We start from the raw sequence: 13,716 nt of genomic DNA, 5'->3' as shown, positions 1-13,716 counted from the left end.
GACAACTTGACCTTTAAAGTTTGTAGGTGCTTTGGTCTTGGCCAGTAAATGACCCCTATTGATTTTGGGGCCAAGGGGTCAAAGTTCAAGGTCATATTGACCTTGTAGGTAAAAACAGTTTCCGATCAATAACTTGACAACCCATAAGCCCTTGGCCCTCAAACTGCATAGGTGCATCAATTGTCTTTGCCAATTAATGACCCCTATTGATTTTGGGGTCAAAGGTTAAGGTAACATTGACCTTGTAAGCCAAAACAGTTTCCTATCAATAACTGGACAACCCATGGACACTTGACCTTTAAACTTCACAAATGCATTGCTGTTGGTCAGAAAGTGACCTCAATGGATTGTTGGGGTCAAGGGGTCAGAGGTCAAGATCACATTGACCTTGTAGGTAAAAACGATTTCTGATCAATATCTCAACAACTCATGGGCACTTTACCTTTAAACTTCACAGGTGCATTGGTCTTGGCCAGTAGATAACCCCTATTGATTTAAGGGTCAATGGTCAAAGTCAAAGTTTCAAACCAATAACTCAGCAACTCAAGTTGCCTTGGTTGATATTTTTAAATAACTAAAAATGCTTTTGGTTAACACATTTCAAGGTCTAATGATATATAACATGATTCATAAAATTTATGCATATATTATTTGGTAAGATTTATGATAACTTTGTCATAAATTGCTGCACACAACCTTTAGGTCACAATGACCTAGTGACTAGTCATGACCACTAGATAACCCCTATAATTTTTTGGTCACTATAGGTCAAAGTCAGTCACAATAACCTGGCCACATGACTAATTGGCTGCCAATAGGGGGCATACATGTTTTACAAACATGATCTTGTCTTTATGTGAAAATTATCAAATTATTACGTCAATGAGAACAAGTAAGACTAAAATGCATCGATTTATAAAATTTGGATATTTTTGTCTAAAACCTGTACTGTATCTGTTTATTATGTTACATACAGCAGAATCATCTGTTCATCATTACACATATTGCTTAAAAATGTCAAATTATACATTTTTAGGGTTTAGAGGGTCACAATTACTGTCGAAACCCAGATGATGATGTGCGACCTTGGTGTTATGTTGACAATGAGGGATCGTTTGGATACTGTCCTGTTCTGCAGTGTGACAATGTACAAGTAGAGGAGGAGCCATTGACTACTACAACACCCGTAATAACAACCTCAAGTAAGAACGCTCTCCCAAATTAATGGAATATTTTTATCAAATCTTAACCAAACAAAAAAAATTTTAATGGCCTTGTCCAACTTTGAATTTGGAACTGTTCATTTTCATATTACATGTAAAGGGATAAAAAAAAAATCAATATAAAAATGTTTACAGTCAACATGAACAGATATTCTTGATGCTGTGGCTGAAAATATAAATGAGCCGCGTCATGACAAAACCAACATAATGAGTTTACGACCAGCATGGATCCAGACCAGCCTTCACATCCGCGCAGTCTGATCAGGATCCATGCTGTTCGCTATCCGTTTCTCTACTTGTTATAGAGTTTGTAAGCGAACAGCATGGATCCTGATCAGACTGCGCGGATGCAGAGGCTGGTCTGGATCCATGCTGGTCGCAAACCCATTATGTTGGTTTTGTCATGATTCGGCTCAAATTGAATCATACAAGAATTAAATTATTTGTTATAATTACAGTGTCCCCAGAATGTCCCGATGACAAGTTTTACTGTGCACAGAGTGCAGAGTAAGTAATTTCTTTATTGTATTCATATTTATTATTTTATGTAACTAGTATATAGAATTATATAAAACCTATAAATGAAAAAAAACAAAAATAGAGATGATTTTTTTTTAAACTTTATATTTTGGGTTTGAAGCGTAAATATATCTAGATATATTGAACAAAATTTAGAGGCCGACAGAATCACAGAGTAGTTTTAAAACAAGCCATGTGTCTTGAACAAACCCATGAAGTTACATTAACAGATATTGTGGATATTTTATGATTGAAATAAGTCCAAGTTATTCATTTGACATGTTCTTTAACGTTTCCGGAATTCACTGTGGTAACTATTGCGAAATCTTAATTGCTCTAACCTGACCCATGCTGGTCAAGTTAGGAAATCATCATTCTATTCTTTATAGCAAACCTCATTTATAAGTACAGTTGTCTTTTGGAGGTAATGATGACAAAACCTCATTTATAAAAACAATTGGGTTTTTTTAAGGAAAAGGCAAAACCTAATTTATAAATAAAATCGTGTTTTTGAGGAAAAGGCAAACATGTGTAATGTAATGTTTTGATAATAGATTTAAAATATATTAAATGCTAAACAATTTGAGTAAATAAAAAAGCATTGAATCTTCAATGTAGGGGAAATGCAGTACAAAGTGATATTTTAATTCTTCCATACATAATATAAAATCACTATAACTTTACTAATTGAACAAAGACTAAAGAATCAAAAGGAGCACCACTTTTGAAACTGAAACATTAATTTTAAGCCTTAATAGAATAAAAATAAAAGCACTTGTAAGACTTAATGGGCATTTAACACAAGTATGCATATGTATAGACAATAAATATATTTCATTTGTTTGAATTTATAGACAGACCTGTAAATATAGTTCATTAATTTTGACAGTAAACATAGTTCATTTGTTTGACTATATAGACAGTAAATTATAATAGTTCATGTATTCAAGTTTATACTTGTAGACAGTAAATATAGTTCATTTGTTTGAATATTATTATGTGGACAGTAAAATACAGTTCATTTGTAAATATAGTTCATTTGTTTGAATATTATTGTGTGGACAGTAAAGTACAGTTCATTTGTTCAAATATATATTAGACAGTTAATATATTTCATTTGTTTGATTATATAGACAGTTAATATTGTTTGAATATATAGACAGATAATAGAGTTCATTTGTTCAAACATATATAGACAGTAACTATAGTTCATTTGTTCAATAAGGAATATTTATGTTATAGATGTATAACACAACTGTGGCATTGCGATTATGAAAATGATTGTAACTTTAATGAAGATGAACAAGATTGTGGCAAGTATTTATTTGAAATGTTCATTGCTTAATATGTTACCCCTTTCTATACCAAATTGAGAACAATGTTGCAACATTCTTGTTTTAGCTAAAATTGTACACATTGTATAAACTGGTAGTCACATTTGAACTGTCAATGTTCACTTTTATATATTTATTTCCAATACTTGTATACATTTGTTGGATTTAAACAAAATGTATAAGTGAAAAATCATTAGGTTTCAAATTAAAAAAAAATTGATAGCAACCAAGTTAGCCAAAACTGTTTTAGTGACAAGGTAGAAGTGTGCCAATCCTGCACATTAAACTTTACAAAGTTTAACATTTAAAACCATTAGTAGAGAAATTAAGTAGAAACTTCGTAGGTGGATAGATCGCATTGAGGAGTACAGTGCATTAGAATGTAACTCTACAGTACCCTTTATTTTGAGTTAGTGCTCTTTGTTATTATTTTTTTAAGATGATAACAAATGCAATTTGTTTGATAACAAATGCAATTTGTTAAGTAGCGGCATGGCCGAGTGGTTAACACGTCAGACTTAAGTAATCTAATGATCGTTAGCCGCATGGGTTCAAACCCTGTCAGGGGCCAGTTGTTAATAATGTTTCCTTGAGCAAGAAACTTTACACTCATTGCTCAGTACTGGTTGGTTCCAGGAACGGATTCAAAAGTTTGTCTATAATTAAAGCTTATAGCTTCCTACAAAATCAAACTAAAATAAATTCTGTATAAACCAAATGAATTTCATATTCTGATCCATATGTTGAAAACAATGTTCATTATTTATATAAATGAACCGCGTCACGACAAAACCAACATAATGCGTTTGCGACCAGCATGGATCCAGACCAGCCTGCGCATCCGCGCAGTCTGATCAGGATTCATGCTGGTCGCTCAAATATATTAAAATTTTAAAAAATGTAACCTTTATAAAATGTTACCATGATTTCAGATTACAAGGTGAATCAATTTGAGATGACACTAAATAGGGAAATAAGAAGCCATTACATTAAGGAGACATACATTGGTTTATCAAATGAAACAGTGAGTTATATCATCTGTACTTGAATAAGACACACTTAGATTTCCTACAATTTATCAGTTTAAAATTATAACAAAAATTCTTTTTGCAAACCATTTTATTAAAATTAGTATCGAGCACAAAAACTGCTAGCTTTAATGAAATTGATATAAGCTTGAAAGGAACTCCACTGAGGTCTAAAAGGCATAAAAACGTAAAATTTGAAAATCTTACAAATATCAAATGAAGCACTAAAAATTGAAAAATCTGCAAAGGGATAACAAAGAAATATGCTCAGAATTAAATTGAAAATCAATTTTATATGCAATTATTAGCAGAATTTTGGATGCATCGCTTTTCAATTTGGGCTATTCTTCACAATAAAAATGATTATTCTTGAAAAAACAGGATGAGGAAATCAGCATAAAATTTGCACACTTTGGTACACTACATTGGTACACAAATTTCAGACAAATATTTTTAGGGCTGTCATGTCTGAATACCTCCCCTTTAACTGACATAAATTACTACTGACTATTATTTGAGCCGCGTCATGACAAAACCAACATAGTGCGTTTGCGACCAGCATGGATCCAGACCAGCCTGCGCATCTGCGCAGTCTGATCAGGATCCATGCTGTTCGCTTACAAACCCTATTACAAGTATAGAAACTGATAGCGAACAGCATGGATCCTGATCAGACTGCGCAGGCTGGTCTGGATCCATGCTGGTCACAAACCCATTATGTTGGTTTTGTCATGACAGTCAGCTCATTTATGTTTATTAATTTTAATGTGTTATTTTTCATTTTGATTTGCAATATACTAATGTAGTAACGTTTGTTTGTAGCTTGTTTAGATATATCTATTGAATTCTTTAGTTTCATTTTCTTTATTCAACTCCCTAGTTTGTATTGTGATAGTTATTTAGTCACATAAGAGCTGTCAATTGATGTATCATCAATATTTTTCTGTTGATCAATAATTGATACACATTTGGAAAAATCAATAATTTGGACTTATAAATGTCTAGAAATTATGAGAAAATCACCCAAAACATATACAGAATCAGGTGATCATGTCTTAAACTACCGTATAAGTGGTATTTTCTGCAGTGACTTTATTTCTGCGGATTCTTCGGTCAATTTCAGCACCGCAGAAATAAAAACCGCAGAATATTTCTCCATGTTTTTTTTTTTTTTTTTTAACGATATTTGTCCCACATGATGACCTGTTTCCTCTAAAGTAATAACGACTAAACGGGATTTATAATGGTTAGCGGGACAAGTTATTTAAAATTGCTTTCGGCTAAGCATGTAATATTGCTTGTAAGGATTACTATTGTTAATTATGCCAATTTAGAATAAAGATATTAAACAATCATAGTGTTTGCTTGTACGCTAAAGGTTTGTTTACCACTCAAATCATTAAAACCATTTTAATTCTATACTGCTATAATTAATTTAGAAATCGTTCGTATAACATTAATTGTCCATGATTTGACGATTAACTCTCTATCAATTTTATTAATTAAAGATCACGGAAGCGGTGGGGGTATAATTTCACCATCATAATGCTGATCAAAAGATGCATACTGTCTATTGTTGCGCTTGTATATTTGTTTGCAAGCAAACTATTATAAATTGTTTGCAATTACTTATATAAGTTTTGCAAACTGATGATGAACAAAATTTATGCGATACTGTACATGCACATAAAAATGTAGCAGTTTGTTTTTACTTTTAGACTTTGACTACAGAATTGTGCCCGCAAATAAAAGTCACAGAATAAAACAGGCCAAAAGTTGAAAAAACCGGCAGAAATTTGGGAAGCTGCAGAAAAAACCACTTATACGGACTATGCTCATCAATCTGATTAAGTTCAGATCTTACTTACTTTCTTTATTTTGTAGATCTGTAGACGACAGAGATATGTTTCACCTTCATTTATTAATCAATTTCCCAAGAAAGCTATTTTTAGCATGTAATCAAACCGTTTTTACCATAGAGCGAAGTATCAATAACGTTATCCGGAAGTTAACAAATGTGTTGATTTTGTTAGGAAAATGTTTGAAGTAATTTTTTTAATTGGAAAAAAAGTTTGTAGTTATTTTAACATTTAACTTAAAATATAGAGTCAATTTTTTAATGGCAAGATTGTTTTGCCAGTTTACCTGTCGGCCTTTTGGACAATCATGTCAATGCCATCGCTTTCAAAATTATGAAAGCTCGCCGATGATTGGCTGTGTGAAACGTCACCAGAAATGATTTCGTATTGGGTCACGGTTAAATCTAAATGGGGAGCATTATTTAGAGCTGATTGTAATTAGATTGTGCTGTCCTGACATATTTCTAAGCAGTGATGACAGAAAAAATGGTCAGAAAAATTCTGCAATGGGCATTTTTTTAAAAAGGACACATAATTAATGAACAGAACTTGTATTTTACTGACATCTTTTTAACAGGTAATTTTGATGTGTAGTATAGAAAGATAATTATAGATATATCTGTGTGTCATCGATATTTGTCAGATGTGATGTTCAGATACAGTCGACTCTCGTTATTTCGAAGTCATCGGGACCGTCAAAAAAATGTCGAGATAACGAAATGTCGAGATAAACAATTATTAGGCGTTGATTAAGCAGAAACTGACTTTTAAAAAAAGACATGTGCATACCTCTAGTCAATAACTTTAGCTGTCCCATGTCCAATATGCCCAAAGTAATTAGCGGATGTTTACCAGCGGAAATATGCGGTGGTCTGTGATAAAAAACATAGTGAAGTTTACTCAGTTATACACCCAAGTAAGTTACATTGTTTCGGGTGTTTGATCCGGTATGCTCCCGGGTTACCTTATCGGTATTTCCCGAGATTTTTCGACCGCTTATTTGTTTGGTGGTGATTGTTTTGAAACAATATTGCAACCAAGCGTTCTATACTTTCACCTACTTCATCTTACACGTAAATCAATGATTGATGCAGTGTTCGAACTATTTATAAGGAACGCAGACATTCACTAATTTTGGAAATAAGTCAATCAACACCCTAAATAGCAATTAACTTTTATAAAACACAGCTACTAAACTTGTTAACAAACATAATCTCATCTATAACACATGCTTTTGAGACATTATCGTCTTAGTTGTGTCTTTTCACAGTCTGAGAGAACAGATTGAAAAGAAAACTAATGTCGAGCATAAACAAAAGTCAAGCTGTGAAAATACTGTTTGGGTAGAAATTTTCACATCGAGCTACTGAAAATAGTCGAAATAAAAATTATCGAATAAACAAATTTCCAATGAAGATAAAAGTAGGAAGAAAACGGGCGACTTTACATTTTTCCGAGTGGTAACGAAATATCGAGAAAAGCGATGTCAAGATAACGATAGTTGACTGTATTGTGAATATGCTTACTGCACAGTCAATCAATGACAGCTGTAGTCACCGAACTCCTACGCAGTGGTCCCCCTTTGCTTCACTACAATCAAATCACTGTGAGGAGTTTGTGTAGTCACATATCTCTTTAATTTTTGGGTTCTCAGTCTGCTTATTATTAAGTAACCGGTACATGTTTTTAGCTCTTTGGTTTTGTAATGCCCTAAGCTTCATGCAAATTTGTCTTTGATTTTCAGTGTGCTAAGCTTTGTTTATCAAGAACATCGTACGTTTGCCGTTCCTTTGCTTTCTACAGAGAAGATCGTAGTTGTGACTTGTCAGATGTGAACACTAGGATGGAAACATTACCTTATACTTGGAAGAACAACTCAGTTATATTATGAATTATATTCAGAAAAGTTATTAGGCCGTTAACGGCATGGCGGCTGTACTTGAGTAAGTAGAAAAATTAGGATAGAAGAAATTAGATTTATGAGTGGTAAATTAATATGCATGTAAATTTAGTATAAACCAATCACACAAAAGAAAATAACACCAGAAAAAATAAATGAGCAGCCAAGAAACTTTGAACAAATTTGAACTTATGGTGTTACAGTACTTATATTTTGTATTGTCTGGAAATATATTCAGTGCATCAAATATTTTATGGAATTCAGGTTTTCAAGGCTTGTTGCTTATGTTACATACTGTAATATTGTTACAGATTGTGATGGTATGTTTACATGTAACAATGGAAGATGTATTGACCTTGCCTTGGTATGTAATCATCATGATGATTGCGATGATCTTAGTGATGAACAAGTGGATATAGAAGCTTGCAGTAAGTTCTAATACACTTTACTAGTTTATTTGGTTATTTTAGACTTTTTGATCATTTTTATGCTTCGAGCATATAGTTGCCACTTCTTCATCACTAAATTAGTTAAAGGTCAAGGTCACCAATGCTAAAAATGGACTTTTACACTTTAGTTTATACAACCTTCATTCATTGACTTGAGCAATGTCTTTCATTGGTAGGTACCTATTTTTTGGTTGTAATGAAACTTTTTAGGAGTCACTTGTCATTAAACTTTTTTAGGAGTCACTGTTGTCAAAAATAGACTTTTACAGACTGTTTCTCAGATCAAATTGTCTTTCATAATTGATAAGGGCATACTTAGGTTGGTCACTCTAACTTAGATGGACCTATGTGACACTAGGGTCAAGGTTAATGATGATAAAAATAGATTTTTACATTTGTTCATACAGCATCAATATTGACATTAATGTTGGCCTCTTTTTAATTGGTAGGAAAATACCTTGGTGGGTAATATAGCAACAGAAGCAAATGATACTTAATCATCTATATAGCAAATTAGCAATTCTTCTGGAAACTGTAACATTTAAAGATACCCAAAATAAAAAGTTTTCGAGAAATGAAAATGGTAGCATATATGAGGAATAAAGGGCCTTTAAGAGTTACTTTCATCTAGATATTTTATAAAATTTAATGTGTTTTCTCTATTATTTCACTGTTTTCCAGGAACTACAGAGAGTATTGAGGTGAGACTTGTAGGCGGGACAGAGGAGCAAGAAGGGCGTGTAGAGGTCAAACATTTAGGACAGTGGGGAGTTATTTGTGATGATGATTGGGACGATAGAGATGCTGCAGTTATATGTAACATGCTTGGATACAAAGGGTAACATTTATAAAACAAATTATTTTTATATTCATCACATTATTTCAACAACTTCATGATGAGCATTGTAAATTTAAGCATTGAATTTCTTCCATAATTTCCTGAGAAACTGTCTTTCTCCATATTCATCTGATAGGATATAATTATTTTTTTGGAGAGTTGTTTGTTATTATCTCAGATGTCTTTAAATTATGGTCATTGTAATATGATAACCTTCTTTAAAATCTTGTTAAAATCTAATTGAAGTTGCAGCATGGCCAAGTGGTTAACATGTCAGACTAGTAATTTAAGGATTGCTGACTGCATGGGTTCAAACCCTGTCAGGGGCAAGCCATTGTTTCCTTGAGCAAGAAACTTTACATTCATTGCTTAGTACAGGTTGGTTCTAGGTACGAATTCGAGAGTGTTTCAATAAACTTATATAGCTTCCAGCACAATCAAACTAAAATAAATTTGTACAAAACTATAAACTAATCTAATTGCCAGAATGCATACAAGAGCATGTTATGATTTATGGGTGACTTTAAATTCTATGAATTGATGAAAATAGAGCACATAATTTTACAAGAGCTGTCCATATGACAGCCCACTCAACTGTCATAATGAGTTATGTCCTCTTGTTCAGAAGTGGTAAATATGATGGTCACTTATAAATATTCCCATTTTAAAGCATGAAATAAAATGGTATAGGAAATAAGCAGAGTGATACAAACAAACTGCAGGAGAATAAAAAAGGGAGAGCATAATTTTGTCAAAATCCATGACGAAGTAATGTCTAGACTTGGAGGGGAGTTGAGGGGCATGTGTTAACCAAATGTATGTGTTTACTCTTAAGATACCATTTTATTCAGAAATATTTTTTTTGGCATTTCCTTAAAACAGTGCTTTGATACAAGATTGACTGTTTTATCAACAACAACAAACAATATGTAGGCCGCCAGATTTTAGCATTGTATTTATTATACCTAATATTTTAAAAAAAAAACTAAAAATCTTTTTTCATCTTTTTAAACTAGACAAAAAAACCCGTCTTCATTCAGTTTTTAAGGGAAAAATTTTTTAAATTTTGTAGATTTTTAGTGAAAAATCAAAAACCCGAAAAGTTTCCCAAAACCCTGATCTTTTTGGGCTGCACTTGTTTTTATGGATAGGGTTACGCAGCCCCCAAGTAGGGTAAGGGGATTTCATAATAAAATTTTACTATTTCAAAGACACAAGTTGTTACATTTATTATTTTTGGAGAAATTTAAAATCGAAAAAAATTTTAAAATTTTTATTTTGGGCAGCAGTTTTGCGAGTGGGGATGCAAAAAATGGCTCTGGAAATTTGGGAACTTCTTGTTGGGGCCCAAATTTTAAATTTTGTGGGTTGAAAAAATCTATAGATGATGAAAAAAATAATGGTGGAAGGTACATACTGTAAATATATGAAGTTTCAGGAGTAAATTCAACACAAAAAAGGTAAGTAATATTTTTTTAACTATCGCCCTCCTAAAATTTTTGAAATGAAAATCGGCCTACTTTGTTTTTGGACAGTCCTTTGTTTTTTTAAAAGTTTTTATAATTTTCAATGACAATAAAATTTTACTTTTAAAATGAGTAGTAGACCTTTAATAGGTCTGGACAGACAAAATTGGTGTGTGTGTGGTTTTTGACTGGGCTGGGACACTTTGGGGGTTTAAAAAATTTGGGAAGGGCATTTTTAGGGGGAAACTGTCGAAAAAATTGAATCTTCATTTTCATTTTGTATTTGATATTACATCAATGTTAACTTCTAAACTTCAAACTTAGTTCCACTGAGACACTTTAGACAGACAAATTAATAAAAATTCAGTATTCGATACAATTCTTAGCCAGAATTGAACAAGTGTTTTTTACACTTTTTATTTTCAAGGTCATTTGGCACAATAGATATGTTATAAATAAATATGAATATGTAATTTCTTAAAGAACATTTATACATTATGCTCTATACATTTTAGCTTGTACAAGCAGTCAGTACAGCTGTAGTAATGGTCTATGTTTAGAGGCAAGCAGTGTGTGTGACGGTATTTGTCATTGTAACCCACATTGTGAGGACGAGAATGGTGATGGAGAATATAATTGCAGAAGTGAGTTCTTTTACCTGTAGTATTTTACCCTATAATTACAACCTGGTTGTACACTGGTCTAGCTAAGACAACTTGCAACATTTCTTATTCACTCATGTAATTACATGTATAACAACAAAATTCTTACCTTTTCTGTGTAAATTTTTTCTTGAGTCTGTCAAAAAAGTTTTAAAAAGATGAGTCTTCTCAAGTTCTTACTGTGTAAGAAATTACAGTGTAAATTGACAGTATTGAGTTTAATCAAGACTTAACAGATATGGTGGCAAAAAGAGTTGTTATGAAAGTTATATAAATGGTTCTGGTTTATTGCATAATGCCTTAAGTGGTCCTGTTAAGTTTTTTTTATTGCATAAATGGTTCAATTTGCTAACTAAATGTCCACAAGAGTTAAAAAGCCTCATTCCTTTACCAGTTGGTAGATTTTGATGAAACTTCATGTATACATGTAGTAATGATCATTATACAAAAATTGCCCAATTTTTTTAAAAAATTTTTTTAAACATGGAATATCCTGGTAATAAAATATAGTTCATGTGAACCATATCCTCAGGTGAGCAATTAAGGGCCATATGACATGGCGCTCTTGTTCAGTTTGAGGCTGAAAATTCTTTTAAAATAGGTCATTTTTATAAGAAAACTTCCTAAGGTGAGTGTGTAGAAAAAAAATTAAACAAAATACTCAGAGTACCGATTCCTAAAATTTTGCACAATCACTAGAAAGGTAGTCGAGGAAAGCAGTAGCCTAGTGGTTAAGGTGTGTCTTCCCCTCAACCCATCAGGCTCAATTTCCTTTCAACCCAGAGATCATGGGTTTGAGCCCTAAGTCAGGTTACGACTATATTAATACAAGTTGGAAGAACTTGTTTCAAAATAGACTCTTAAATAAATACGAGCTAGTATGTTTAAACCAAAGGAAGTTGGCTACATAAAAAGTTAAATAGAGAAGACCTTGCTTACTTTGATTGTGAATTATCTGCCCTTGCAATAAAAAATTTCCAGTTCAAAGGGAGATAACTTGAATTCAAGCTCAAAATGTTTTAGTCTCAGCATGCTTGTATGTCTGTCTGAAACTGTGGCATTTATTTATTAATATTATTTATAGGTATCTTGATTGTATATTTGCAGCCACACAGCTTCATGTTGTAAATGGTAACGTGACAGGAAGTGGACGGGTAGAGATCATTAGAAATGGTCTGAAGGGTACAGTTTGTGATGATGATTGGGACAACAACGATGCTACTGTTGTATGCAAAACATTTGGTTACAGGTATCTATAAGACAAGTTTAGATGTTTAGACTTCAACAAAATCATACCCCTGGGGTCAAAAATGGCTCCTCTCTGGGATGTACTATAACGGGATATGTCACTCGCGCTTTCTTATCAGTGCCAATGTTGGTGTCCAATTGGAATCGATCGATCGATAAGCGCCGTGTTTAAACGCCGTAATCACGGTACATGCCGGGTTGATCGGATATATTCCGTGCATAAATTTTCCGGTGATTTTGGGAGGTGGGCAATCAAAATAGTAGGAAAAAAAGTTGTTGGTTTTCATAAATACTTTTTTCATTGGATCAATTTTAAAAATATTAATATTAATAAATATGAAACAGATACAGAAAAGCAATTTACCATATTTAATTATGATATGAAAATTTACGTTTTGTAATTAAAATACGTTCAGAAATAACTTAATTAATCATTAAATTTCAATTATAGCTTTAATTACATGGTTTATATTAATTATAGAATATAATTATGTCAAATGTGTCAATAAACATAGAAATTATTTTGTATTGGGACTTATTATTTATGTAATTAAAGTGTACAGCTGCTATAAACATGTTTATAACATGTAATAATTTTTGGTTTAATAAAATGTCTGACCTTTGTTTTATTCAGGTTTGTTTTCAACATGGCCTTTGATAATCTTTGATGTTTAAACATATTTTTCACATATATTTGTAATTATGTTCTTATTTAGCTTTAATCTTCATTTTTGAATAGATTGTTTTTTTACTTCACACAATAATGCCCTTTTAAAATATGCTATTGAATGACAGTTTTAATTATAAATTTTTCATAAAAAGATAACATTTAAGAGGCAATGTTCAATGGGGGCCTCCGTGGCCGAGTGGTTAAAGTCGCTGACTTGAGATCACAGGTCCCTCACCACTGTGGGTTCGATCCTCACTCGGGTCGAAATCTTTCATGTGAGGAAGCCATCCAGCTGGCTTACGGAAGGTCGGTGGTTCTAACCAGGTGCCCGCTCGTGCCTGAAATAATGCCCGGAGGGGCACCTGGGGTCTTCCTCCACCAATAAAGCTGGAAAAAAAATCGACGAAAAATCTCGGCGGGACGCTCTAGGATGACCCGACTTGAGTGTACGGTCGCCCATATGGGCTTTCCGGCGGCGACCTTAAATAAACGCATAAAAAAAAAAAAAAAAAAGGCAATG

General features: G+C 32.8%; 1 protein-coding gene across 1 annotated transcript in view; it reads left to right on the top strand.

The window, feature by feature from the left end:
• LOC132728801 (uncharacterized) overlaps positions 1-13,716 on the top strand; it is a 35,128-nt gene that overhangs the window by 7,796 nt on the left and 13,616 nt on the right. The window contains exons 9-17 of the mRNA XM_060714472.1: positions 1,037-1,202; positions 1,682-1,730; positions 2,985-3,055; positions 4,009-4,100; positions 7,708-7,842; positions 8,102-8,291; positions 8,994-9,150; positions 11,097-11,260; positions 12,386-12,527. Coding sequence (XP_060570455.1) covers positions 1,037-1,202; positions 1,682-1,730; positions 2,985-3,055; positions 4,009-4,100; positions 7,708-7,842; positions 8,102-8,291; positions 8,994-9,150; positions 11,097-11,260; positions 12,386-12,527 — 1,166 coding nt within the window. The remainder of the gene's footprint in view (positions 1-1,036; positions 1,203-1,681; positions 1,731-2,984; positions 3,056-4,008; positions 4,101-7,707; positions 7,843-8,101; positions 8,292-8,993; positions 9,151-11,096; positions 11,261-12,385; positions 12,528-13,716) is intronic.

Source organism: Ruditapes philippinarum, unplaced genomic scaffold (genome assembly GCF_026571515.1).
Source record: "Ruditapes philippinarum isolate M1 unplaced genomic scaffold, ASM2657151v2 ctg10323_1_1_1_1, whole genome shotgun sequence".
NCBI lineage: Eukaryota > Metazoa > Mollusca > Bivalvia > Venerida > Veneridae > Ruditapes > Ruditapes philippinarum.
This window is presented reverse-complemented; position numbering and strand designations above follow the sequence as displayed.